Genomic DNA, 26,840 nt, shown 5'->3' on the forward strand with positions numbered 1-26,840 from the left:
TTTTGTGATAATGAAACATAAGTGTTGCATTTGAAGTCCACAATATTGATATAAGATTTTGCCTTCTCTTACAAGTTCTCTAATTTATGGAGTATTTATTGGCTTTTGTATAGTTTCTCTAAGCTCACTTCAAGAACATCGATATGAGTTTTAACTATTGTAAGCATCTTCTTGTTGTTCTTTTATTTCTGCCTATCAACATCCTAGATTGTGCTTCCTCCACCTAGAAAGAATCATCAACTTCTCGCTTGCTATTTTAGTTGTTGCGCTCCTCTTAAGCGGCTCCAATAACTCAAGAGTGAGTTTGTATTTGCACCCCACCTATGAATACTTAGGGCAATGATCTTACTTGCTTCGCCATAGCAAGACTATGGATCTTTATTATTTGCTTAAATAACTTGTGCACTATGATATCCAATATCATAAACTTAACTAAAATTACATTAGCTGTGATACACTCTTGCATTATTTATCCACAAAGGGTCAACTTAGAAACAACCTCATATAGAATCTAAAAAACATGCAAAAGAAAGTTGATTAACTTAAGAAAATGAGTAATTAACAAGTTTCGATATCTTATAAAAGAAGGTAACATGCAAGCAATTTAATAGTTATAAGAGAGAAGAGAGGAAAAAGGAAAATAAGGACTTTAGAATACCCAACACTATCCCAAACTCCTATCAAGCCTTATACTGCCAAAGTATCTCCAGGGTGTTAAGATGATTGATGTTTTAAACTGTATGTTGCTTGTAAAAAATAGATTATGACATATGAAAATTAAACTATTTTGATGTAGTTTTGCTTAGTCTACGATCGATTACTGCATTGTTTTATAAACTACTATTGCTTATCATTTTCAAATAAAATATACAAAACAAGATAAAGTATTGTAGGCATAAGATGAGCATTCGTGATAATACAATGATGAGAGACATTTATGATATTATAAGAAATATAAGATATCATTTTAAGAAAAGAATAAGGATATCTTCTATAAAAAAATCAAAAAAAGATTTTATATATATATATATATATATATATATATATATATATAAGTTTAAGGGTAAATTCTTAAAAAAGCTTAGAATTTCTTAAATAACATCCAAACTTTGAGAAATTATTATAAAGCTTTTTTTTCAAAATGACCATTCTATCCTTATCGATCATCACCCGTCCCTTATGACATAGGCACGACTAGTCACGGAGGCCTTGCCCTAACTACGACAATTCTCACATCCCCTCCTCGCGTGAGGATTACAAGCGACGGATAAGGTTAGGCCAAGGGAAGGTGATGCGATTGGTGGAATGTAATCATACAATGACAACGACGACGAAGGTCACGACAAGCTTGCTAGAGGTAGAGGTAAAAAAGTTTTTTAATATTGTTCGTGCAAATTTCTCAAAATTAGGACGATTTCTGAAAATTTATCAAAATCAGATATGTTTTCCGAAAATTCACCCGAAAATTAAAAGATGTCTTTATCCCTTTTATATGTATATATATATATATATATATATATATATATATTCGTCGTTTCGGGGAACTATAAAACGCGTCTTCTTCCCCCAAAGTTTCGATTCTTCTTCCCCGATCTCCTGTTCGGCTACGGCGGCTGCTCTACCCTGCTCGGTTCAAGCAGGGCGACCTATTTGTTTTCCAAATAGTTGGCAATTGTCTGGTAGATCTATTTGATTGTAAAGTCTTTAAGTGTTTCTCTTGGAGATCCGTGGACTAATTTTCTAGGGTTTTCTGTTCTCCGATCTTGGAGTTGCTTGCCTTCCATTTTTGACAAATTGAAGTGCTATTGAGCCTCATGAACCTTTATGATCCTTCTTTCGATTCGATACAAGCGTAAAGCTTAGATCTTTCACAATTTCTTGTTGTATTTGGTTATGCGGACTGTAATTTTGCGGGTTGTGAGCTTTTAATCGTTTGTCATGCTGTTGGTTGTTCTACGACCATGGAAAAACAAGACTTTTTCAGGATCTAGAGGGTTTGCATTTCGGTTCCAACTCGTTTCGAACTGTTTACTACTTCTGGAAGATAATCTATTGGTCTTAATATCCTAACACAAATTTATCTTTTTCTTGTTGTAGGTGCCGCATCCGATACATCAGCTTTTGCGAACTATAATGTGAGTGCTGCCTTTATCTGATACTTTTCTATTGATAATCATAATGTTGTCACTAATTTTCTTTGCGGAAGGTATCTCTCAGTTTATTTGTCACTTAGGGTTATCTATGTTTATGCCACTCTATACAATTAACAGAAGTTACAAATGTCAGAGGGTGTTAAAAAGCACAAGCAATGCAATGTGTTATTCTAGTCCAAATTGCATTTAATGGTATTTGATGGCTAGTAATATATAGGAAAAATATATTCAAGCCTTTAGCTATTACCCAAATATTGATAATTCAATGAGTCTCCTGGTGCTGCACTGCAATTTCTTCTTCCACTTAGTAACCAGTTGATCACTTTATTTGCTTATTGAATAAACAGTCATTTTCAATCAAGAAGGTATTTTTGTTGAGCAACAGATATCATAAATGTTGTTTGCTTCAATTTTAGGGCGGACGAGGAACCAGTCGATCCAAAGCAGTACCTTGAGGAAACTTGCAAACCAAAATGTGTTCGGCCTTTACGTGCATATCAGGTACTTGAAATTGCATAGACATGCCTCATTTCCATAGAGCTTGTTGATTTCGATAGAGGATGGATTTTATAATTATTTGATATGGTGCTTCTGTGATATATAATACTTTATCCTTTTACGTTTTTTTTCATGATCTCACCACTAAAACCGTTCTACGTTATCATCAATCTCACACACTATCTCTTCTGCGCCATTGTATTTTCATAGAGTATGAGAAAACCTGTCACTCTACAAAGTTAGTGAAACTTTTGCCACTCCAAATATATGCACTTTTGGATATTCTGTTTTAAATCCTCAATTTGTTGTTTAAGTGGGAGTAGTGAATATACTAATTGGTTACCCAATTGTGTTTGAAATTGTTAAATAAATTCCACCCAGGAACCAGTTGTCTATTTTGAGAGGCAAAATCTGATATAAGTTATTGTTTCCAAGTTAGTGCAGTCATCTTATTTGGGTAGTTTTTGCATTTTATTCTCTGAGAAGGAACATGGATACCGTAGGATATTCTTTGAGAACATATTACTTTTAGTTTGTTGTTTAAGAGGAATTACTTAATAACAAATACTAATGGGTTACTCATTAGGGGTGGAAAAGATTTTAGCAATCCTCAATTCACGTTTATAATAAATTACATTCCAGGAAAACCAGTAAACTATTTGCAGAGACAAAACTTGATATAAGTTATTGTTTCTGAGCTGATGCTGCCATCTTCTTTTGTTCTGATAGTAGATTTAGTATTCACAATTATTCTCGGAGAAATAGATGGCATTGTAGAATGGTTCCTGTGTTGAGATTATAAAAAGGTGGCGCAACCCAAGGTTCGTCGTACCGTGGCATATCGCTCAGTATGTGTGGTATGTACCAACTAGTACGGGTGCAATATATATCGGTTTGTCACTATGTCCCATTGTACCATGTGTCGGCACGTCGGAATGGTTTGGTATGTATTGTATTGATAGCTGGTCGGTACACTGGTATAGATCGGTAAGACGAACCATGGCGCAACCATCATCTTTCTATATTAGTAAAGGTAGTATGCACGTTTTATCTTTTGAAGTTTGGTATAAGATCGGTGATAGGACACAGGTTGACGTTAACATTGGATATACTGTTTAATATGTTTATGGATGCTAGTTGGTTGAATTAATTAAATTAATGCCTTCTTTAAATTTGGATTTGCTGGTTCTGTATTATTATGAAATTTGCAATGATTTCTTTTACCTTAGAACTCTTAAACGTCCTTTGGTGCACTCTTTAAATTTTGTATAAATTCCCAGTCTCCAGCTATTAACATTGGGATTGCTTGTTAATGGTTGATCAAGCTTGATGGATTCACCCCACCCTCTGATACATTCAGTTCTAGTACTGGAGGTATAATATCAACCACTTGCTATCCATCTGGGGAAGCTGTGGGGAAACCAACCGTATTCTCTTCTCTTCCATCTGCCATGGAACCGTTGTGTTCAGGAGCTAGGCGGGAAAGGAAAGAACTTGGATTTGAACCATAGCTCTCCATGAATATCTGCTAATCAGATACTTTTTACTTGTTCATGGATTAGGTAGTTTTCTAGAACTTGTTTCCAATGGGAAAGGCTGGAAGTTTTATTTTCTTCTACTCATAATCGACTATTGTTGCTTGAAATGAACTGGAAAGGGGACAATTTCATCTATGCAGTTTAATGGTTTTGCTTTTGTAGTGAGCATCATAGTTCTGGGCCTTCTGGCCAAGTTACTTTTGGAGTTTCCACATTCTTTTATTTTATTTTATTTATATGTACTCTTTGACTTTTTGAATCTCATTCTCCACTGTTAAGTTTTAACAGTTGATAAAGAACATCTACCGAATCTGTTATTGCTGCAATTTATTGTCACACTGGTACTATGTGCTTTATCGATTATTTCCCTCGTGTGATTATTTGTTAAGGAACTATTTGGCATTGTGCATCATCCTACTTCAGATTGCAATGTGCATGTTTAAATTCATGCAGGCATGCGTTGAGAGAATCAAAGGAGATGAGACCGGGCATAAGCATTGCACTGGGCAATATTTTGATTACTGGAAATGTGTTGACGACTGTGTAAGTATTCGTGCTTTTCTGCATCCTTCTTCTGGAACAGAGTAAGAAATGTGAGTCAGCTAAAATATCTTTTTCCATCCACAGGTTGCACTGAAGCTTTTTGTCAAACTGAAGTGATCGGGAAAAATCTATTGTTCACAAATTTTCAGTCAGTTGCGGTTTTAATTTATAATGGCAGGATTAGTGGTTGTGGAAACCTTTGCAAGGAAGTAATAAGGAACAGTTCTCTTGAAACAACTGCTATGGTGTTCCTGTGATCAGCACTAAGAGCAGACTTATTTCATCATTTATTTTTATCTGTAATATCAACTTTGACATTTGTTTGGTTCCCAATATTTCGAAGTTGAGTGAAACTTTGGTCCTTTGGCCAACTTTTGAAGAAGTTTGAATTTGAACTTTTGATGTTTGTCATCGAAACTTGTGCTAAAGGAATTATAACTCTATTACGTTTAGATGGTTGTGTTGCTCTTATCACATTATGTGGGAGAATCATGCAATATTTTACTGGAAACGTTGTGCAGACATTTTTACCCCCCATCAGCATTTAAACAAATTCCAGGAGGGTGAAAATATCCACACTAATGTGTTTATATATATATATATATATATATATGTGTTCAAGAAATACTGATTTTGATTTTAAAAATCAAGAATTATAATCGAATCGTTAAGATCCGATTGAACCGTCGGACCGGTTTCGGTGATGGGAAGTGAACCATGGTTCAGAGCTGGTTGTATCCTGTAACTACTGTGACTCCAAAATTGGACTCAATGATTGGATATCAGTGACTCCGAGTACACCTGGTCCACATCGTGGCCCACTTAGAGGCCAATGGCTCGTCAGTAAAGCCTGAACCTTGCCCTTGTAACCACACCCCAACATATGGCCACTGCTTCACCTCCACCCTATCCGTTTCAGACCTCTCCATATACACATCCAACCACTCATCCAGACAACATTCTCAGCCATGGCGGGGCTCGGACCATTCAAGCTTTGCCACCAAATGGCTCTTCTCCTCAGATCCCCAACACTCGTTAGACCAAGAACGGTCTCCCATCAAGGTATCGCCTCTTCGCCTCTGCATGTTTGCTCCAAATCCTTGTGAGTGAGAGATTTTGCTTGCAGCGAAGGCGCTGAGGAGAGGGAGGCTGGTGGTGAAGGCCTGCCAAGAAGAGGAGCAAAAGAGCCAGAGGAGAAGCTTTCTCAGCCTAGAGGAAGCCGGGCTGGTTGAGATGTCCGGGCTCAACACTCACGAGCGCTTCCTCTGCAGATTAACAGTGGGTACAATATGCCTCAACTCTCCTCATTTGTTACTCTTTGCAAACTCATCAATTAAACTGTGATGGATTGGTTACATTAAACTACTGTGTGTGTATATATGCATTGTGTTTAGTGCTATAGATAGCCTAGGATAAATTTGAGCAAATGGAATTATTATCATAGAGTATTGATTGTGGTGTCTTTTGAGCCAACACCCAATTTCATATCTCAATTTGCTCAAAGAAAGTCTTACATAGAAGAACAAGTAATTCAAGGACAGAGAGCTATAAATCTGCCCCTTTAATTCTTATTCTTTATGAGCTTTAAGCCATCAGAATGTCGGATTTCTGTTGCTTTTAGGACATAATTGGGTTATCCGAGTTTAATCTAAAGTGGAGGCCAATTGAGTTTTTATTTGTAGGATCAAAATGGATTTGGTACTATTAACTTGAGTTTAAGCATTATACATCAAAAACATAGTGAAACTATATGTCCCAATGTCGAGCCATTAGAGAATGCAATAGTGAATGTCCCACTTGACAGATATGCGCTCCCAAGTCCTCGAGTTTCTTTTTTTGATTGCACTCACTGCTTCAGAGAATTCAATAGAGCAACCCATTGGCCTGCCAGACACAGTCTTTGGTCTTTTGGAAGGAAGACTTTCCTTCAGATTTACTCTCCATTTTGGCTGATGACCTTCACAGGTCATTTTGTAGATTTTATCCTCAGTAATTAAAGCTTTCTGCTTTTTTGGAAAAAATATCGAGCCATCAGACCTCGTGGATGAGACTGAATGCACGTCATGATGTCGAGCCATGGTTGATAAGACGAGAGTAGCACTACTAGTAGTTTATAGGTTAAAAGTAGATTTACTATTATTTGGATCAGTGGTTTAGACTCATCATGATAATAGATTGATATCTCATCGAGCCAAATTATGAGGGTACGCTGAAAATTTTCAAAACAAAAGCATACTTCTTAAGAACTGTTTGATCTGATGCCTCAATTTGACTTGTTAATTTCACTATTTATTGTATATTTGTTGGAGGAATAAAAGCATAGTTTGATGCTGCAACTTGAGAAAAAAGAATAATAAGAGCATAATAAACTAGCAATTCTCCCATGTCTCTGCAAGTGCATCTGGTTTGAAAGCCTCAGCAGAGTGATATACTCATATTTGATTCATAATTCATCCATCATTTTTTTGTCAGATATCATCACTGAATCTGCTGAGAGTGATATCAGAGCAGGAAGGAGTTCCTATCGAGGAGCTTAATGCAGGTCGGCTTTGTGATTGGTTCCTAAAAGACAAGCTCAAGAGAGAGCAGGATTTGGGGTCTGCAGTGATCCAGTGGGATGATTCTGACTCCCAGTTTTGAGCAGCACATCATTTCAATTGTGCTATGCAGATCTTTAGAAAAGATCAAGGTTTTTTGTTGAATGAAATTATCATATAGAAGATGGGGTTATCAGCATATCTTATTCTTGTTGGTTGGCAAATGAAGCATGGAGTTGTAGTACTAAAAGATGTGATGTTTATGTAAATGTGTCAATCCGAAGAGTAGAGCTTTTGGAGACTTCAGATTGAAACATTTTGCCCCTCCCACTGCCATCATAAAACATATGCAATCCAAGAATTAAGAATTAAGACCACTGAAAGGTGTTATTTCAATAAATAGTTGAATAGTCAAGTTATGCGAGGGATGTCATAAGTAACTTCGACAAACATTCCCACGATCGATCGAGTAATGACGTATCCATTCTCATGGGATAACTCTATTTGATTTGCAACATATATTTTTCTTCTTGAATCTTTTAATTATTTCATTAACTTAAATATTAGAGAGAACTTTTGACATGTTTTTCTGTCTCACTATGAATTCTCAAACTTGTGATAAGATGGGGCATTAGACTTGGATTAGCGTTCCTGAATCATTCGGAGAAAGTGAAGAAGATTTAACAGAGCTCAAGAAAGCTTTAGCACAAAACTGCAAGAAGGCAGGAAATCATAATCTGTTCAAATCATATTTACGATTTGATATACGACTCATCCAGTACAAACAAACTTGACCTCTTTCATGGAGAATCATATTGATTAGTATCTGTTTTTACCATTTAGAAAAATGCACAATCACAAATGAGATTAACCAGAAAAAACCGACAAGTGTAAAATTTTGATTACTGAACAAAAACTTCTATATGTTTTCCTCAGATTTAGAAAACTATTGTTTTCAGAGGGAATCAGAGATAAAAAAAGGGAATCATCTCTATACATGTGAAGCAACAGAAAGTTCAGCTGTCAAGTTTCTCTTGCTATCTTCCAGGGTTTTTCCTGTAAAAAAGAATTAATAAGTAAAACTGCAATTATAGAGAATGATAGCAAAAGAAAAAAAAAACTTTTTGATTCATTTTCTGAGAGATGCCTAATAATTAATGACAAAAAACCTATGTCCATTCTTTCATATTCAGAGAAAACATATAACGAGTGAATCAAAACATGGGCACAGGTCAACTAGCTCAATTGGTTACGTATAGCTAAGATAACTTCAGCACATGCAAATATGAATTTAGCACACATATGTAATGGGGGAGATATTTATTGTGTATGCAGTTTTAATCTACTTAGCTACAACACTCGGAGGACACAAGTAAGGATAACAAGAAGGGCACCTATGTACATGTAAACCAAACCACATAAAATTCTATAAAATTGAAAAAAAAAAAAGAAGAAAATCTGTAACTTTTAGTTCACTTCACACTATATTGTTGTCTTTGTGGTGCCACAAGTTGATCCTTTACTACCATGGCTCCTCAGAATGAAGGATTTCTAACATAATAATGGAATAAGCCAGACACAAAAATAATAAATTCATTTGGCAATTTTCAAAAGTAGTGTTTTAAACTGGATTACTTTTTTCATTCATCGTGTAATGCTTACAATCATGGAAGAAGGAAACTTTGGCTGATTGCAACTGAGATCTCAACTGGATTTATGTTTCATGCAAAAAATGAAGATACTGAAAAAATATGCAGGGTCATAGTTTTCAAAATTCAGGTAATTGAAGCAAAGAACTGAGAAAATTTTTATACTTGTAATGTGAGTTTCACTTTCCATATCTGGGATGCTGTATCTTCCCGTCAATAGTATTCTCTTTGTTCCAAACAGAGATGAGATCCTTTTTCACAGCACCAGCAATTGGTCTCGGCTTTGTTGCAAGTCCTTTTTTTTGTGGTCTTGGTCCATTAACCTGACTTAAAGTTTTCCTGGTTGAGGTTGGATTTAAAACCTGCAAAGGGATACAAGGATGTGTGACCACACACAAGCAAAAACGAATGACAAAAGGGCATATAATATTTTCTAACCTTGGATTTCGTTTCTTGGCTGACAAATTTAGCACCACTTGCTCTATTTTGATGCTGCAAACATTGAGTTCTGGCCTTAATTTGCATTTCTTGCACTTTTACTGCAGTACCTAACACTTTCTTGGTCCTTCCATTTTTTGGCATTGTAGTAGTGTTGACATTGTTGAGAATGTTTCCATGGGAGTAAGAGGAACCTACACTAGATTTACCTGCAGAAGAATTGCGATTCTGCAAGAGATTTTCACTCTTTGTTATCTCTCTTGTGGAGTATCTTGTATTCCTGCTGCTAGAAGTTTTGCCGGCCACATTAGAAGTTCCAATCTTAGTGTTTCTAGGACCTCCAAAGGTCGACTTTGGTCTTAACTTTTGGCACTTAGAAACAACACTGCTTGATGAGCTTCTTTCAGCTGCAGCATTGGACTCAACAACGGAGTTCTGGTTATCATCCGCTGAGCCCGTTAATGGTTTTCTGGAAGATGAACTCATTGTGACTGTGCTCATTGAGCTGTTCCGGGAAGTAGCCTTATTCGTCACTGCATCCAAGTTTTTCCCACCCAATTCCCTGAAATATATTCATTGATCATCAAATAGAGAAGAAAGCCAATGGACTATTCAGAAACACGTTTTCTTTAATGTCAATGTGTGAAGGTGCAACAATACCTAACCGGATGTTGCCTTGCAGCCAAAGAACCATGAGCATTTCCTAACCACTTCCTGCATTTGTAATGCTTGCCTCTAGATCTTGAGACAGACTCGGGAACTTTTGGAGAGTGGCACTGCGAAGTGTGTGAGCTATCTTCAACTTTGCCAATGCTCTGAAACAATTTCTTGAGTTGTCGGGACGACATTTGATGGATCCTGAAATGAATACATTGGTTACTTAATAGATTAACAGATGAGAATGCCAGGGCATAACCTTATATCATTATGGAAGCTTACGGATGTGATACCCGAAACCAAGCATCATCACTGCCAACACAATAACAGGAAGCATTACTCGTACAAACAAATGTATGTAAGAGTGAAACTAGTGGACAAACCATTACATTCCTAATGCTCACATGTCTTTGCCAATGGATCGAGCTTCCATAGTAAGATCTGCCCACATCGGGGCTTCAATTTCTTCCTGGAAGGAGAAATCAACCGTTATTTCCCGATATGAAACCCGATCGATTGACACCCGATCAGAATGATTCCGCGATAGAGCAGGAGATTTGAGGGCAGAACGAAGATTCGTACCAGAAAAGCCCAGTGATCGTTGCTGGCGAAGCCTTTTCCTTGGATCACCTTGCGATTGACCTCAGAGGATTTGCCCTTTTCCTTCTTCAAACCCATCTGTGTCTCGCTCGCTCTCTCTCTCTCTGACGGAATACTAACCGTTGGAATTTCTAAGTGACCAGAGTTCAAAAAGACGAACGCTCGGCACGTGCAGATCGCGTGAGTGGGTGCTGAGGATATTGAGTTAACGGGCTCTGACAACAAGTCCATACATGGATATCTATATATCATACATGAAGACATCCAAGGGCTGACATCAGTCCATACATGGATATCTATATATCATTCATGAAGACATCCAAGGGCTGACATCAGTCCATACATGGATATCTATATATCATGTCCTTTGTTTCTACAGATGTTAATAATATAAGTAGTTCCTTTAACTATTAAGATGTTATCTTACACATTATTATTAATTATTGTCAATTAGGATTAGCATATAATTGCATGACTGCATTGTCACGTCTTAAACCGGACCCAATCGACTGGATTGATGGATTTGGGTCAAATCTGTTTAGCCAAATTCCAAATCCCTACGACGAGAAATTGGAACCAGAACCGAACAAAACGTAAACGGCCGGACCGCGGAATGGAAACGGAAGTGACAGCGTTCGTGATCCGCAGCTCGCTGTCTCCTCGGCTTCTTAACAACGCCGTGTCAGCAGCAGCAGCAGCCGGGAAACGAAGATTCCTATCCGCTGATCTCGACCGAAAAGCGCCCCTCCTCCGGAGCTCCGGAGATGCGCTGTGGTGGCAGTGGTGGCGGTGGTGTCGGCGCCGGCTCTGAGGAGGGATGAGGCGGAGGCCGTTCGATCTCCGGAGGCCGGCGAGGCGGCGATGGCTGTCGAGCGTGCGGGTATGGCTGGTGACCGGCGGCCTCGGGGTGCTCCTGGTGCTTGTGGTGCTCAGTCGCGAGAAGCTGCCGAGATCCGTGCCGCCGTCGATCCGCCAGGTGACATCTCGGCCCATGATCTTTGACGACTCTTTAGCCGCCGTAAAAATTCCTTCTTTGTGCTTTTGTGGATCGTTTTCACCTGATTGACGTGATGAGTTTGGGGAGGAATTCTGCGATCTTTTGTCTGTTTTGAACTCTTCCTGTGTTGACGCCTCAAAGGTTAAGTCTTGGTACGCGGACAGGTAGAATGGAGGTGTTTGCTTGGAATCAGCGATTAGATCTGTCCTTTCTGCTATAGTTAAGTTCTAAATTTGGTTCCTTCTAAAAATGTCAAAGGTGGGTTTCCAGAATGTCTTTTAATTTGTTTTTCGGGAGTCTCTATGATCAAGATCTTGATAAAGTTGGTCAAAAAGTTTTTTTTGTGATGTGATCATTGGTGGATGATCGGCTAAGTGTATGTTCCTATCTCTAGATTCCTAATGGTTGGTAAGGACCACATTGCCACATACTTTGCTGAAGATTAGGACTAAAGACTCATAGATTAAGCGTTCACTCCTTAAGCCATGGATGCTTGCCCACCTTATTGGATCCTTGCACAATTGCAGTGCCATGATTGGCCATGCTTTGCCCCAACAGCATCTATCATCACCTCATGCTTGTTCTGTTTGCACACCGATGCGACAAGGTTGGATCTTCTTCTCCATTACCATTTATGATGGCGTAAAACTTCTGCTGGAAGCTGTTCTCTAGAAACCCCCCCTTTTTTTTTGTACTCCATAATCTTGTAAGCGCCTTGAATCCTTCCCATGTAACGCCCACCATGAAGCTAGATATTTGGTAGTGAAGAGGTGTGAGAGTAGGATTAACACACCCATAAATGATCGTGGACTGGTCCAGTTCCTTTTGCCATAGCAGTCCAACGAATACCCCCATTACCACACATGGCCTTGACTCTTCAATGCTTAGGACATGGGCAAAATGGTTGGAGCTTCAATGCTTTGTCTGTTCTCTACCAGTATGCTTCTTCCTTTATTCTCCGGTTGACTACCATGGCTTCCACTACCTTCCAGCTTCCTCCTTTATGACCTCCCACCTCCACTTCCATGAAGGCTACCACCCCTCCTTCACATCCTCCTCTATGTCTTCCATAATTGCTGCTTTCACCATGACCACCACCACCGGTTGTAGAACTTTTGCTTTCTGACCATTTTGTGATCCTTGGACTTTTCAAAGTTAAAGTCAAACTCAATCGAAAACTAACAATAGATTTCTTCATGACTAATGCCATATTCAATTGAAACAGATATGTCATTATTTAAATACAGAAGCTGGTGGGTGTGTGTCAATCAGTCTAACCTTTAAAACCTTAATATTTTTTTCCTGCAGAAACTTGACCATTCTAGCGTTATTGAAGATCTTAACATTACAGATGAAATGCTGAGTCCTTATTCGTTCACAAGGCAAATAGTAGACCAAATATCTATTGCGAAGGCTTTGGTTGTCATCTCCAAGGACGATAACAATGTCCAGTTTGCAACGGAGCTTTCTTCCCAAATTCAGAAATGTCAAGCTGTTCTGTCCAGTGCTGCAACAAGGGGAACGCAATTAACCAGCATAGAAATGGAAGCAGCAATTCGTGATATGGCTTTCCTGATCTACCAAGCCCAGGAACTTCAATATGATAGTGCAACCATGATTATGAAGATGAAAGGTCAATTCAGATCTTTGAATGATAAGATGAAATCCGAGACTGACAAGAGCACCAAGTATGGGCAGATAGCTGCTGAAGAACTCCCAAAAGGCCTTTATTGTCTTGGTATCAGGCTAACCATGGAATGGCTTAGGAACCCAAATGTTCAGAGAGAGCTCTCGGAAGGGAAGCACGTGTCGAAGAAGCTCACAGATAATAGTCTCTATCATTACTGTGTCTTCTCCGACAACATCCTTGCTGCGTCAGTCGTGGTTAACTCCACTACCATGAACTCAAGGCATCCAGATATGATTGTATTCCACCTGGTCACGGATGAGGTGAACCATGCATCAATGAGGGCCTGGTTCTCCATGAACAGTTTCCGAGGTGCAACCATCGAGGTCCAAAAGGTGGAGGATTTTACCTGGCTCAATGCCTCGTACGTACCAGTTCTAAAACAGCTCCAGAACTCTGAAACACAGAACTACTACTTTTCTGGAAGTGGTGATAACCGAACACCAATCAAGTTCAGGAACCCAAAGTACTTATCAATGCTTAACCACCTAAGATTTTACATCCCAGAAGTCTATCCAGCACTGCAAAAGGTAGTATTTCTCGATGATGATGTAGTAGTTCAGAAGGACATATCAGAACTGTTCACAATTAACCTTAATGGAAATGTGATGGGTGCTGTCGAGACTTGCATGGAGACCTTCCACAGGTTCCATAAATATCTTAACTACTCCCATCCGCTGATCCGTGCTCATTTTGATCCTGATGCATGTGGGTGGGCATTTGGAATGAATGTCATGGACTTGAGGGAGTGGCGAGAGAAGAATGTCACTGGCATATATCACTACTGGCAGGAGCGTAATGCCGACCACACCCTCTGGAAGCTTGGGACACTGCCCCCTGGGCTACTGGCCTTCTATGGTTTGGTTGAGAATTTGGACACCAAGTGGCATGTGCTAGGGTTGGGATATACTAACGTCGACCCATCACAGATCAAAAATGGTGCAGTGCTGCATTATAATGGGAACTTGAAACCGTGGTTGAAGATTGGAATGGAGAAGTACAAGGGTTTATGGGAACAGTATGTGGACTACTCGCATCCTATGTTGGAACAGTGCTTCGGGCATGGATAGAGAAATGTGAGGTTGATGTTAAGCGACATTCGTGCTAACCATTAGATGGTCAGAATGTGTAAAGCAGTCTATGCCATCCGTCACGTGTAGATATTTGAGAAAATTTTCGACTTAAGATCCACATTGTTTCTTTCTAAAAGTTTTCCATTTGATATTCCTATGTCCAAATGTGGTTGCAATGTGGTGTTTTGTTGATGGTGTAGGCCCTGTGACAGTGTCATGCTTTTGTTACTATTCAGGCCTCTGTGGCAGGCACATTAGATCAACCATCTTATTTATATTGAATCAGGATAAAAAATTGCAATTTCTTCCATGTTCTTCTAATGAAACATGTGTTGATGCTTATGAAATCTATCGCGCGTGTTCCTCTTAAAATCGATTCAAGTTCATGAGATTTCCAGATGCCATCAGAAGTTTGTAAGTTTCCCCTTATCGTCTTGCTTGCCTTTATCAAGCATGCCAAAGCTTACAATGGTTGAGCAGGTTCAGCAGCATTGTTGCAAACATTGGAACTTCTGCAGTCCAGTGGATGAAGGAGAAACAAGTAGTAAGAGGAAGTGGCGAAAACAAAGGGGCAAAGGTTTCAATGATTAGTAGCAAAAGATGTAAGCATATGATTAGGAAGCCCCATCACTCTTTTAGATATCTAAGTCTATCCAATTGCCTTCCCTAAACGCATGAGAAAGCTTAGTAAAAAAATAACAAGAAAGTAAGGCCCAAATGTTCTTAATCCTCCTCCAACATATGAATCATCACAGGAGCATAAGTTTGAAGCTTTCCAACTCCCCCCTAGCCAGAGCCTATAGTCCATCAAATTGAGCTATGGATTCATGGTGACCATAATACTCTTATTATTCTTTTAATTATAAGTGATATGATAATTCAACTTGACCCAAGTCACATGTAGAAATTGTTGCAAAAGTCTTTCAACAAAGTCGTTGTAGTATAGTGGTGAGTATTCCCGCCTGTCACGCGGGTGACCCGGGTTCGATCCCCGGCAACGGCGAAAGGAATTTTAAGTTTTTAATTTGGCCTATCGTTCTTTCTGAAATAATAATCTAATTAAAATTGTCTTGGATATAAATTCCAGCATCCATTTAGAAAGATTAGCAATATGGGCTTCTAATTATAAGAACATTTGGATCAATTGTTTCAGTCTTATGCATGGATATTGAAAATATATTTATATTTTAACGTATACTTAGAGAAAAAGGTTTAAGTGAATCTACAATGGTTTGAGTGTTTAATAAATAATAGATAAAAATTATATTTTAAATATATTAATAATATTATTTGATAAACTCATATTTTAAAAGTTTGTTGAACATTATTTCATAAATTTACCTTCTAATTTTTTAATATTTATTTTAAAAATAAATAAATAAAAATATTTCAGTTTAAATTAAATAAATGAATGAAAGTATGTAAATTTATAAAAAAAAAATTTATATGATCCGAATATATAATAAATATAAAATAATCATATAAATAAAAATAAAATAATTTTTTAAAAATAAATAAATAAAATTTTAACTTATAAAAAATATAAATCATGTTGATTTCTCAGTACATCTTATGATTTTAAAGAATATCATAAGGTAACTCCAAGAATTTAAAAAATTATATTAACATCTCATAAATACTGAAATACTAATACTATCCTATCCTATTCAATATTTGAGCATTTACATTGTAACATTTAAATCAAATATAATTTTTAAAAAATTATCAAACACAAATTGATTTACCGATATCCGTACATACCAAGTTCCAAACTGTCAGACTAGTAAATACCATCATACCAAACCTTGATTTGGATCTCATAGTCAACATTCATTTCAACCAAGATGTGATTCATGACGCAACTAGTAACTCTGTTCATAGTCCTGTCAAAGTCAATCCTCAATCAGGCACCCAAGCTTCTAAAATATCTGATCATGCTCTGGGACAACAAGATGATAACCTTTCGATTAACTATCACAAAGAGTACAACACCAAGAACACAAATACTGGTGAAATAATGGCTCTTAATCAACCACTCCCATCTGACCATGTCACATTCATGCAAAAATATGCTGTATCTTCATTACAAGTACAGATAAAGCAACTAGCGTACCAATTATGGATTAAATCTAAAAGAACAAAAGGAAGATGCCTATCAAGAAGCCCGGCAATGAGAACTAGGGGAGACGTAAACAAAAAGTTTCACTGAATTTAGACTTGAGAGCATTCTAAGTTCAGATTTCATTTCTGGTTACAGGTGGCTGAGGAAAAGAAAAAAGGGTTCTCGTAACGTGTTATATGTATCTGATATAGTACAAAACCTTCTAGGAAAACACAAAACTTGCAAAAACAAAATAAAACAACCTCTTCACCTTCGCATGCATTGCCTGAACGAATGCCGACCTCCTCTTTGGAGAGGCATTCTTCCGCGAATGGACAAACTCCCGGGGTTAAACAGCATCCCACCTTGGTCAGTGGCTGGGAACAACTGATCAGAAACTCCTCGCTCGGTATGCACCAAAGATGCTTGACCAGCCTGTGGCACTGGCACAGGAGGCATGAGACCGCTAGAAGAATTTAATGATCCTCCTATCCATGGTATACCCAACATCGGCAAAATTTGCTGTTGGGATGGCATCCTATTTGAATTATCACCAAAGCCCTGAATTTGATTCTGGCGAAGATAAGCTCCAGTTCCCAGCTGCTGGCTTGGTAAGCAATTCATCTGGAATCCTGCCATAGCAGCAACCTGCTGCTGCTGAAGTGACATTCCATGTGTGACAATAGCATTCATTTGCTGCTGTGTTGGAGTCGCAAGTGGCCAAAAAGCATTTTGCTGTTGCTGGAAAGGCATAGGCATCCCATAAGCCAAGAAAGCATTTGGTTGCTGCAGACATGACACTCCATGGCCCAGAGAAGGATTTGGCTGACGTGTCAATTGATGTGATGGACTGGTGACAACAAAGGTGTCTGCTTGTGCAGTCGTAGGTAACATTGGTGAAGCATTTTCACAAGTATATGCTGATTGTAAATAAGACAATTTTCCAAAATCAGACTGACAAACCCTGGAAGGTGCCAAAAAAGGACTGCGTACACCGGGGATTGGTTGCTTCGAAGCTTCCAAATCATCAGGAATAGGTGAAACCATGCCCTTCTGCACCCTGGCACCCTTAAAATTAGTTTTCTTACGAGTGTCATTTTTGAGTTTCACATGTTTCCTCTCATCAGGCCCTCTTTTTGCCTGCCGCATAGATCTTCTGTATTCTGCTTCCTTTTCATCATCAGAAAATTCCACCTCGTTGGTGATCTCCTCGTCATTCTCACCAGATGCATCATATCCTTTATTACAGATGTCCTTATCGAGGACATACTTCGCAAATTCAATGACAAACGAGACAGCAGTGCCATCAGTGATCCCAGTTGGAACATCATTTTCAGAATTGTACCTGACAACATAGTAAGGTTTCTTTACAGGCCCAAATATCTCATCTATTATCCCCAGCAGTGTCCTGGTTTCTGTTATCCAAAGAATAGAGCCCTCATTTAAAGGATTGTGATTCACTGAACCTTCAACAATGACTCTATTGCCCAAAACCTGAGGAAGAGATTTAACAAAAACATGCTGTTGGTCTAAAACATGTAAATCTGAACATACAGAACTCAAATCAACTTTGATTTGCACAAAACATGATCAACACATGATATATGAAGCAAAAGAAAGTGAATCTTTTGGTCTAGAAACATCAATCCAAGACACATGCAATAAAATAATGAGGGTATTGTTTAATGCTCATAAAAGAGGAACAGGTTCAGTATAGACTTGAAAATTGAACTTTTAATGTTCCCTTATATTATCACCGTGACTATTGATGCTGTAGCTTCCAAGTCAACTAGTTTGTTCATATATATTAGTGTATCTATAATCAACTGAGACTTGTTGATAATAAAAAATCAAGAACTTGATTAAATCAACCAAAGAGATCAGAGTCTCACGATCTGTATAAATCTTCATCGAGAAGTCATACCTCTCTCGGTCTGAAATATTTCATTTTCTCATTGTAGCAACAATTGTAATTATGAAACAAAATGCCAATCCAACGTGTAAAACACTTTATCAGGTTTTTTTATAAAAGGAAAAACCTGACTGATCTAATCCATAAAATACATAACCAGGTATTATAAAACAAGAAAGGGAGGAAAAAATCAGATGAACAGCAATAATAGAAATACAAGATTTACACAACTCACAGACGAAATCATCCCCACAGGAATTGTCTGGTGATGGGGCTTCAAGGTGATTTCCACTTGAGGGACTGAAGGAAGAACCTGCATGATAACTTCTTCAGCAAGTATTCAATCTTGTATTCCACAGTATAATAAAGTGTCCTATATTATTAAAACCCTAAACAAGCACAAAAAAAAAAAAAACACATAGAACACAGATCAACGAACAGTATCCAAGATCAAATACAAGCAAACTTTATCACATCGTTACTGATATCGGAGGTGTAAGATACGATTTTCAACCTCAAGTTCGTTTTTTGACTTGATGGGGCCTCTCACAACCTGTTCTTCATCATCGCTTCCGGCAAGGACCTCCTCTGGCCCCTGCCCACCGTCACCGTCGGAATTACCATCTTCCTCATCCTCCTCTTCGCTGCTGGTAGAAGAAGAAGAGTCGGACTCTTCGCTCGATGATTCCTCTCTCTCAGAATCACCGTTAGTAACGCCGTCCCCAAATTCCTTTCTCCCTCCCTCGCCATCCGCCACTGGGGCACTAGGATCGGACAATAGATGATCAGAACGCCCTATCAAGCTAACTTTTTCCATCTTACAATCTACGGTACAACCCAATTCGAAGTTATCCGAGTTGAAAGCATCCGAACTCGGACAAAACGAGATGGTCTCATCCCCTCTCGCGCGTTTCAGCTCGGAGCCATCTGGTTCACGTATACTAGGTTCGAAAAGCGCTTCCATCGAGGAATTGGCGATAAGGGATTGCGAGGGAGGGCCATAGGCGCGGCCGTCTTGGTGCGAGCTAGGGTTACTACTTGGTTCTTCCATCAGTGAGCTTAGGGTTTTGCCTCCGTCTCGATTCGATAGGGTTTAAGGACATGGTTTTATGAGGTCCTCTAATGGGCCTTAGCCCAATTGAATTACGTATCATATGGAATAATAATGACAATAATAATTTTTAATGAACCTTTAATGGATTTAAGGAGATAGTTTTTCGAATATCATTTATCCTTTATAAATAAAATAATAAAAATAATGTAATAAAAATATTTATATTAAGAGAGAGAATAAAAAAAATTACATCTACAAATTCTAACATTATAATGTTGATATTTGCTTGAAAGTCAACTTTCTTTAATCATATTATCCAAATATCATGCGTGACTAAATTTTTTGAATTTTATTAAAATTAATTAGTTTTCAGAAAAAAAAGAGAGAAAAATATAAATTTAAAATATGAGAGAGAAAAAAGCTACACATTGTGGTTTTTGAATATATAAATTAACATGATACTAATTGCTATAAAATTTATACTTCTAATCCCTAATTCACAAATAACTTTATGCTATTAAGATTATGTTAATTGCTGCAATAATTGTTTAAGCCTGGATTTTGCAATCCAAAATATCAGAAGCTTGAATGTGCTGTTTGGTCAATCAAGCAAATAAATCATTTATTTTCCCATTGAAAGTATCACAAAAGTAGTTGAAGCAAACTTTAAACACTTTCTCCAATGGAAATTCCAGTCAACGGATATCAGATTGGTCAAACTTTAGGTCTGGATTTTGCTAAAAATTACTAGGTTTTTTCAGGAAAAAAGACAACAAAAAATGTCAATTTATAATGAGATTTAGAGAGAGAGAGAGAGAGAGAGATAAATACTATTGTTTCTGAAATATATAGATAATTGCAATAGAGATTTATACTATCAATGTATAATCAACAGTAGTTTATGCTACAAAGATTAGTATAGAAAAACTTTATGCTATTGAAGATTATTTGCCGCAATACTTGTTTTAAGTCCAGATTTTGCATTCCAAAATATCTCAAGTTTCAAGATGCTGTTGGGTCAATCAATCACACAATCCATTTATTTTTGCCATTGAAGGCATCATAGAAGTAGTTTAAGCAAACTCTGAACACCTCTTCAGTGGAATTTGAAATCCAAAATATCAGATTGGTCCAAATATAAGATGTTTTTAGGTGTTGTCTGGTCAGTTAAACACACAAACGTTTATTCTTCCATTGAAGATACCACAAAAGTAGTTTAAGCAAACTCTGAACACTTTTTGCATGTCAAAAACCATCAGATTGATCAAACTTTTAAGCACGGATTTTGCATTCCAAACCATCAGAAGCTTTAAGATGTTTGCTCAATCAGGCACACAAACATTTTATTATTTTCATTGAAAGTATCACCAAAAAAGTAGTTTAAGCAAACTCTGAATACTTCTCTAGTGGAATTATACAGCAGTCAACAACAGTCTACAGCTCCGCAGATCATCGTGTCTCCAATGCTTAACCATGCTAAAGTGGAAAGAAGAGCATGAATGAAGCAGATGTTTAGAACTATCTACTCCAATTAAACTAGATATACTATTATTCAGCTGCCAACCTCTGACGCTTTCACCTGGTCGAACCATGTTCAGTGTCGTGCCTCTCCACAGCTTTTCCACTTCCTCTGAAGTACATGTATGCTTGCTGTAACAAAACAGTTCAATTATTTTCACAGACGAAATCTCTTGAATTTTTAGAGAGTTTCAAGAAATTTTTGCAGTTTACATCACTTCAACATGATAGTGGCACAATATTAATGTAGGTAATGGAGTTCCAACACATCATTTTGTGTAGTTGTGGTTTGTACAGACCACATACACCCCATATTGCCAAATCATGTCTGTCATGCTGTATCGTGCCAGCAGAGCAACGGTCACAGGTAAACAAAAATTAGATCACCACAGGAGAATGGCTGAAACATCACATTGATGCTAATATGCATGGTGAACACAGAAATTCCTGATAAGGTGCATCGAGGATTTTTCTTTCAACTTTTTTTCTCTTTTAGTTGATTGAGAAGCACACAACATCAGAGGATTTTGATTCACAAGCTCAAAGTATGGATCGAAAATGACGAAAGGGGTCATAACTTGTGTATCGATTACACACAAGCTTTTCTAGCTATGAAGAATGAGTCGACGAATGGCACTGGTATTGTAAATAATCCCCTGCTCACTAATCCTGTTGTGTACGATATGATGAAAATAACCTCGGTCAACAATTTAGCAGAGGGATTTTTTTTCCTGAAAAATCAACCTTCTTAATCTCATTGAAAATAATAAAATGTTACTATACTTTTGCAAATTTTATTTGACAGATAACACATTGAAGTTCTACTGATTTCTAAATATAGAATTGCAAATTGCAGTCAGCAGTGGGATGCAGACAATGACCTGAATGACCCAAAGGCTGATGAGTGCCTCAATACAGAAGAAACCAAACCCAATGAAGTAGAAGATCTGCATGCAAAAAGGAACTGAGTTAGTATGTATAGGTTCAGGCAAGATAAAATAGGACAAGGTCTAAAGAACTTATATTTCAACTATGACAAAAATCTAACATGTGTTGAATCACTATAAGAACCGGAAATTTTCATTTATAGTCTTGAAAACCACTTAAGTCTTATTATAAACTTCTATATGTATAACAGCTGATTGGTAGCTCTTTAACATGCGGGCAAGCAAAAATTCGCATTTATCGAACATCGACTTTGTGCAAACTTTATTACCATCACGTTTTTTTGCAAAACCAAGCTTAAATAACTTCCCTAGAGCTAATATGCTGGGAATAATCAATATTTTGAATTTTCGAGATGACGCGTAAAAAACCAATCAAACCTCGACTTTTCGCAAAGTTTATGACTCTCATGTTTTTTTTTTTTTCCGAAACTATGCTTGTATGAGTACCCTAGGGCAAATATGTTAGGATTGATCAATTTTTTGAATTTTTGAGACGGTACGCAAAAAACCGAACGAACGTCAACATTGCGCAAACTTTATGACAATCACGTTTTCTTCTGAAACTCCGCTCGTATGATTTCCCTTGGACAAATATATTAGGAAAGATCAATTTTTTGAATTTTTGAGACGGTGCACAAAAAACCAATCCAACCTCAACTTTGTGCAAAATTTACGACCGTCACATTTTTTTTATGAAACCAAACTACAACAACTTCCCTTTGACGAATATATTGGGAATGGTCAATATTTTAAAATTTCAAGACAGTGCACAAAAATAATTGAAGGTTATCTGTATACATATTTTCCTAGTATATTATGGAATAACAAGCAATGAAGTAAGTATAAAATTACCCCAACCACAACAGCATCTCCAACAACATCCACTGCTGCAAGGATGCCACTGTGCCACAGATGAAAAAAATTGAACATCAGCAAAATTTTAATTTGTGATACTTTTGAAATAAAACTGTGCTATTAAACATCCCAGCATTATCAAAGCCTAGAAAATACAGATCAATAACTACCATATACTGTGAAGAATATATATATATATATATATATATATATATATATATATATATATATATATATATATATATATATATATATATAACTCGAAGTAAAAGATAAGCTAGCTCTTTTATCTTTTTTTCTGGAACATCACATATTTCTAGAATTTAATTCTAGTTGATGGACATTATAAGGATCTTACGTCAAAGATTTTCCTTTGAAAGGGAAAGGAGGAGCAACCGCAGAGTAGACACAAAAAGCTATGTGAACCTGCACAGATAAACGTCAAAGATTCGCAAATAACACTACATATATATGAAAAGATTGTTGAAGTAAGCTTGCATACCAAGTAAAATATGAAGAACCATCCAAAGCTCAGAGCACTATCAGTCCTAAAATATGTTAGACAGCGATCATACAACAATTTCAGCACATCAGTAATATAATCAGTAGCATACAACATATAAATTACAGCACTCAGATTTTAGCTCATGAAAAGATATGTTCATACCTCATTGCACGATAGAGAGGACGATACCATAACAGATAAGCTCCTGGGACACCAGTAGTGAGGTAGATAACAGCTAGGAACCAGATCTTTATACCTACAAGAGAAATCGATTAATATTAATCTCTTATTTGTCCCATGCTGCAAATGGTGACCTTATACAGGGGTGGATCCTAGAGTGATCATGCTTAAACTTGTCAAACTGACCTTCGCCTTTAATCCAAGCCGCCAGTGTGGATATTACATTCCATGAAAGACATAATGTTAATCCTACACAGCAACCAAAATGATAAATTTCAAATCAGGACGTCATAAATATGCTTGGCTAATAAACTTAACTTCCTTTACTGTAGAAAATGCAGGATAATGTTCTTGATGTATCTTCTTTTACAGGGAAAAAAAAAAGTTCAGCTTGATGTCACAACTGATTTTTGTCACTGTTTGAAATATTGTATAATGCAACCAAGAAAACATACTCTATGGGCAGAGTCATGGAAAAAGTAAATCGTGAAAGGGCAGTGGGACTAGTTATGTCAAACAAACTCTGTATTATGAATTGTCAATACCACATGATATATGACAGGCACATAAATGATTGGCTAGCATTCCTCCAATACTGATTTTGCTGAGAAATTCAAAAGTTTCTTTTCGTCTTTCATAAAATCTACAAAATTTATAAACTGAAAGTTCACTATAAGTATTTGCATTAGTAGTGATCTCAACTTGCTTCTTGGAACTCCCTCTTTATCACAATAATTTGAAACATGCCACAAAAGCAAATAAGGTTCTAGTGTATGATACTCTAAATTTGATTCTGATTATATTTCTTGGCCACAGAGCTGACTTATGAGTGTATATTAACTTATCTAAATCATCTACATATTAGGCATGAAAAGAACATGACTCGGGAGAGTACGTGATGGATAAGAGGAAGATATTATGGTCTGAAAGCAGAACCAAATTCAGGAACTCAATGAGCTTCTTAACAAGCCAACAATGAACTATTTATGCCCAATCAGAAAAGTGATAATGGAACTTATTTTTTCAGGTAACTTCATATTTCAATACAAATATGGGGACAAAGAATTAGAGATGATCTACCATGGATAACATGTAAGGTGGAAATCTGAAGTACATGGATACTAACTATCCAAGTCAAACAACTAGAAGATGTCAAGTCAGTATTCATGCATCCATGACATTGAGCTGAAATTTTCTGGTGCCAAGAAGTGCAATGTATCGAAAAGTATACTTTTCACACCAAAAAAATGAAGAATTAGAAAACCGGATAACACAAACCCAAAAGTGATGCAAAGGCAATATACTGCATCCTCTGCAATTGTATGGGAATTTCATTGGCAATGTCATGGTGAATAATAGGGCAACATGGGGGCCAGTTTCTATCCTCTGAAACAATTCCAGCTGCAAAAAAGACATAAAACAAACTAAATCAATTTCAATATAAAAAGGTTGGTGAAACAGTCAATTCATGCAGCAAACTGTTCTGAAAATTCACAAAATAGTACCCCTTGCTGCAGCTTCTTCCCTTTGTCTTAATGCCTATGGAGCATTTCAACATAAAATGATGGTTAAATATCCTAAATATTTTTGACAGAGTAGAGGAGGAAGAACAGACAAAACAACATGTAAATTTAGCTTTTCTATCTCGTGAATCAGCTAATCAAAATCTTCTAGAAGTTTATCAAGTAGAATATGATTTTTCATTTAATTAAATCAAAGAATATAGACAAACATATCACTAATGCTTGTTAGACAAAGTTCATAAAGACAGAAGATTCTATCCTTTGCGTTTTACCTAGTCTTTAATGTCAACGGACCTTTATTTTTTTCCTTAATATAAGCTATTTATAGAGGGAAAAAAAAATTCTTAACTATTGCCAACATGTTTTATGATCCAGTTAGATGTTATTGTCAACCTATAAATCATTCACTCCGCAGGAATCCCAATACCATATTGAAAGAGCTAAAGACAGACAAAGAGATTGAGGATTTAGACTTGAGCTCCCAAGAAATGACTTCACATCACACAAGAGAATATACAAAGGTTCCAAATAAACTCATCACTAAACACATCAGCCATGTTTTCTATTGACATTTGAATTGATTTCTTGTGTACATGATAGTCATATTTATGTAAGCAGCTATAGCGCATCATATGATCACTGCTCTCTTCCTATTTCAAAACACTACATCCAAAGATACCTGTTCCCTCTTCTTCAGTTCTGCCTCTCTGATCTCTAACTCTGCTTCCTTCCTCTTCACATCCTGACAAGGAAATTATAAGTCGATAGATAAATACCAGTATCAATTCCCTAATATTTGTCAGCCTGCATACACATCTATAAAATTTGGCATGCTTCTTCCTGTACATTCAATGTGAAGTCCTGTTAACTCTGTAAATGAGCAGCAGCATGTTGAGTTCCTCAAACGTACCTTCGCTGTATCAGGAGGGATATCAATTGTTGGACCGCGATAGCCATAAAAACCAGCTTGGTGTGGAGGATGAGCTGAAATCCCAAGATTAGGAGAAACTCTTCCGGGTTGCTGCTGCAGAGCATTCATATACACATAAGAAATCACCACCAAATGCAAGGTGAGCATCTGGTTTATGCCTATTCATAAGCATTTACAAATCCCGAAAACTTTTCTTGTGAAATGTCCCGATCCTTCAGGGTTTGGGTCATTCTACTTCAACTTACACATGAGAGGGAATGTTAGAACCTAATATATATTACATACATTCCTAAGAGCTTCAGCTTTTGAGGTTATTGGTCATCCAATCCAAATCTGTGTATGATGGGCAGTCCTAAGGAGATATGCTTAAAAGGAATCAATTTTGTATACTTAATTTATGGCCTGCAGTAAATCCATTGAACCTCAAACTGCAATATTACTTCACCAAAGAGACTCAAACACACAAATGTAAGTTACAGGGGAATGTTAGAGTTGTCCAAGGTGCAATTGAAAGCCTTAATGGAATCCAATCCAAAGAACAAGTGACATTCTAAGCATTGTCATGCTTTGAACCACCACAGTGGCATCTAAGCTAGGTTTCTTTGTCTTGCAGTTTGTATGCGTTCACATCGATGATCTGATTCTGAAGAAGAAGAAGAAGAAGAAGGGTTTGCTGTTTGATGCAGGCTCACCGAGAAGGGATTGACGTGCTCCTCATCGAAGGGGTTGGCCTCGTACCTGCGTCCTGCCATGAGACAACTGCTGCTGCTTGTTCCCCTCTCTCTCTCTCTCTCTCTCTCTCTCTCTCTCTCTCTCCTTCTTCTTCTTCTTCTTCTTCTTCTTCCCTCTCTCTCTCCCCTTCTTCCTTCTTCTTCTCCAAAGAGTAAGCTGAGCTGGTGTTCCGGAGGAATGAGGGGTCAGGACAAGGACGAGAGAGAGACGCG

The 26,840-nt window shown here is 37.4% G+C and overlaps 6 protein-coding genes and 1 non-coding gene across 10 annotated transcripts; 4 read left to right on the plus strand and 3 right to left on the minus strand.

Annotated features, from left to right (window-relative positions):
- Window positions 1-1,538: 1,538 nt before the first annotated feature.
- Window positions 1,539-5,114, plus strand: LOC135582059 (cytochrome b-c1 complex subunit 6-1, mitochondrial-like). Its single transcript, XM_065181274.1, has 5 exons — window positions 1,539-1,679; window positions 2,098-2,135; window positions 2,570-2,654; window positions 4,643-4,732; window positions 4,817-5,114. Coding segments are annotated over exons 2-5 (210 nt in total). The 5' UTR covers window positions 1,539-1,679; window positions 2,098-2,133; the 3' UTR covers window positions 4,850-5,114.
- Window positions 5,115-5,647: 533 nt separating this feature from the next.
- On the plus strand, window positions 5,648-7,583 carry LOC103983676 (uncharacterized). 2 transcript variants are annotated; one of them, XM_009400935.3, is made up of 3 exons: window positions 5,648-5,794; window positions 5,859-6,014; window positions 7,205-7,583. In XM_009400935.3, exons 1-3 carry the CDS (start codon window positions 5,701-5,703, stop codon window positions 7,267-7,269), a joined length of 315 nt encoding a protein of 104 aa, XP_009399210.1. In that variant the 5' UTR covers window positions 5,648-5,700; the 3' UTR covers window positions 7,270-7,583. The 2 variants fall into 2 exon arrangements, with proteins under 2 accessions (XP_009399210.1, XP_009399209.1); XM_009400934.3 differs by having other exon boundaries at window positions 5,859-6,010.
- A 467-nt stretch (window positions 7,584-8,050) lies between these two features.
- Window positions 8,051-10,746, minus strand: LOC135672843 (uncharacterized). 3 transcript variants are annotated; one of them, XM_065181276.1, is made up of 7 exons: window positions 10,596-10,746; window positions 10,418-10,482; window positions 10,296-10,325; window positions 10,017-10,214; window positions 9,357-9,918; window positions 9,084-9,280; window positions 8,052-8,325 (listed from the first exon to the last, which is right to left on the minus strand). In XM_065181276.1, the coding sequence occupies exons 1-6, from the start codon at window positions 10,689-10,691 to the stop codon at window positions 9,098-9,100; spliced, it is 1,134 nt and encodes a 377-aa protein (XP_065037348.1). In that variant the 5' UTR covers window positions 10,692-10,746; the 3' UTR covers window positions 8,052-8,325; window positions 9,084-9,097. The 3 variants fall into 3 exon arrangements, with proteins under 3 accessions (XP_065037349.1, XP_065037348.1, XP_065037350.1); XM_065181278.1 differs by having other exon boundaries at window positions 10,307-10,325; window positions 10,596-10,745; XM_065181277.1 differs by lacking the exon at window positions 10,296-10,325 and having other exon boundaries at window positions 8,051-8,325.
- Window positions 10,747-11,154: 408 nt separating this feature from the next.
- Window positions 11,155-14,633, plus strand: LOC103983674 (probable galacturonosyltransferase 10). The gene is made up of 2 exons (XM_009400930.3): window positions 11,155-11,589; window positions 12,919-14,633. Exons 1-2 carry the CDS (start codon window positions 11,431-11,433, stop codon window positions 14,365-14,367), a joined length of 1,608 nt encoding a protein of 535 aa, XP_009399205.2. The 5' UTR covers window positions 11,155-11,430; the 3' UTR covers window positions 14,368-14,633.
- Window positions 14,634-15,301: 668 nt separating this feature from the next.
- TRNAD-GUC (transfer RNA aspartic acid (anticodon GUC)) lies at window positions 15,302-15,373 on the plus strand. The gene has a single exon. It is a non-coding gene; the product is annotated as a tRNA-Asp (tRNA).
- A 1,186-nt stretch (window positions 15,374-16,559) lies between these two features.
- On the minus strand, window positions 16,560-19,449 carry LOC135672844 (H/ACA ribonucleoprotein complex non-core subunit NAF1-like). Its single transcript, XM_065181279.1, has 3 exons — window positions 18,898-19,449; window positions 18,619-18,696; window positions 16,560-17,965 (listed from the first exon to the last, which is right to left on the minus strand). The coding sequence occupies exons 1-3, from the start codon at window positions 19,432-19,434 to the stop codon at window positions 16,739-16,741; spliced, it is 1,842 nt and encodes a 613-aa protein (XP_065037351.1). The 5' UTR covers window positions 19,435-19,449; the 3' UTR covers window positions 16,560-16,738.
- Window positions 19,450-20,764: 1,315 nt separating this feature from the next.
- LOC103983673 (secretory carrier-associated membrane protein 2) lies at window positions 20,765-26,840 on the minus strand. Its single transcript, XM_009400928.3, has 12 exons — window positions 26,589-26,840; window positions 25,876-25,989; window positions 25,645-25,707; window positions 24,948-24,981; window positions 24,721-24,843; window positions 23,629-23,691; window positions 23,425-23,518; window positions 23,260-23,305; window positions 23,116-23,183; window positions 22,755-22,803; window positions 21,837-21,902; window positions 20,765-21,087 (listed from the first exon to the last, which is right to left on the minus strand). Exons 1-12 carry the CDS (start codon window positions 26,646-26,648, stop codon window positions 21,013-21,015), a joined length of 855 nt encoding a protein of 284 aa, XP_009399203.1. The 5' UTR covers window positions 26,649-26,840; the 3' UTR covers window positions 20,765-21,012.

Source organism: Musa acuminata, chromosome BXJ1-5 (genome assembly GCF_036884655.1).
Source record: "Musa acuminata AAA Group cultivar baxijiao chromosome BXJ1-5, Cavendish_Baxijiao_AAA, whole genome shotgun sequence".
NCBI lineage: Eukaryota > Viridiplantae > Streptophyta > Magnoliopsida > Zingiberales > Musaceae > Musa > Musa acuminata.

Coding starts and splice junctions, on each gene's coding strand:
- LOC135582059 (XM_065181274.1), top strand. Junction 2,655..4,642: donor GGCCTTTACGTGCATATCAG/GTACTTGAAATT, acceptor AAATTCATGCAG/GCATGCGTTGAGAGAATCAA. Junction 4,733..4,816: donor GGAAATGTGTTGACGACTGT/GTAAGTATTCGT, acceptor TTCCATCCACAG/GTTGCACTGAAGCTTTTTGT.
- LOC135672844 (XM_065181279.1), bottom strand. CDS start 19,434: ATGGAAGAACCAAGTAGTAACCCTAGCTCGCACCAAGACGGCCGCGCC. Junction 18,697..18,897: donor AGTCAAAAAACGAACTTGAG/GTTGAAAATCGT, acceptor GTTATCATGCAG/GTTCTTCCTTCAGTCCCTCA. Junction 17,966..18,618: donor CTGTGGGGATGATTTCGTCT/GTGAGTTGTGTA, acceptor TCTCTTCCTCAG/GTTTTGGGCAATAGAGTCAT.
- LOC103983673 (XM_009400928.3), bottom strand. CDS start 26,648: ATGGCAGGACGCAGGTACGAGGCCAACCCCTTCGATGAGGAGCACGTC. Junction 23,692..24,720: donor TGCCTTTGCATCACTTTTGG/GTTTGTGTTATC, acceptor GTTGCTGTGTAG/GATTAACATTATGTCTTTCA. Junction 21,903..22,754: donor GAGATGCTGTTGTGGTTGGG/GTAATTTTATAC, acceptor TTTTGCATGCAG/ATCTTCTACTTCATTGGGTT.
- LOC103983676 (XM_009400934.3), top strand. CDS start 5,701: ATGGCGGGGCTCGGACCATTCAAGCTTTGCCACCAAATGGCTCTTCTC. Junction 5,795..5,858: donor AAGAACGGTCTCCCATCAAG/GTATCGCCTCTT, acceptor TTTTGCTTGCAG/CGAAGGCGCTGAGGAGAGGG. Junction 6,011..7,204: donor GCTTCCTCTGCAGATTAACA/GTGGGTACAATA, acceptor TTTTTTTGTCAG/ATATCATCACTGAATCTGCT.
- LOC103983674 (XM_009400930.3), top strand. CDS start 11,431: ATGAGGCGGAGGCCGTTCGATCTCCGGAGGCCGGCGAGGCGGCGATGG. Junction 11,590..12,918: donor TGCCGCCGTCGATCCGCCAG/GTGACATCTCGG, acceptor TTTTTCCTGCAG/AAACTTGACCATTCTAGCGT.
- LOC135672843 (XM_065181276.1), bottom strand. CDS start 10,691: ATGGGTTTGAAGAAGGAAAAGGGCAAATCCTCTGAGGTCAATCGCAAG. Junction 10,483..10,595: donor ACGATCACTGGGCTTTTCTG/GTACGAATCTTC, acceptor TTCTCCTTCCAG/GAAGAAATTGAAGCCCCGAT. Junction 9,919..10,016: donor GCAAGGCAACATCCGGTTAG/GTATTGTTGCAC, acceptor AATATATTTCAG/GGAATTGGGTGGGAAAAACT.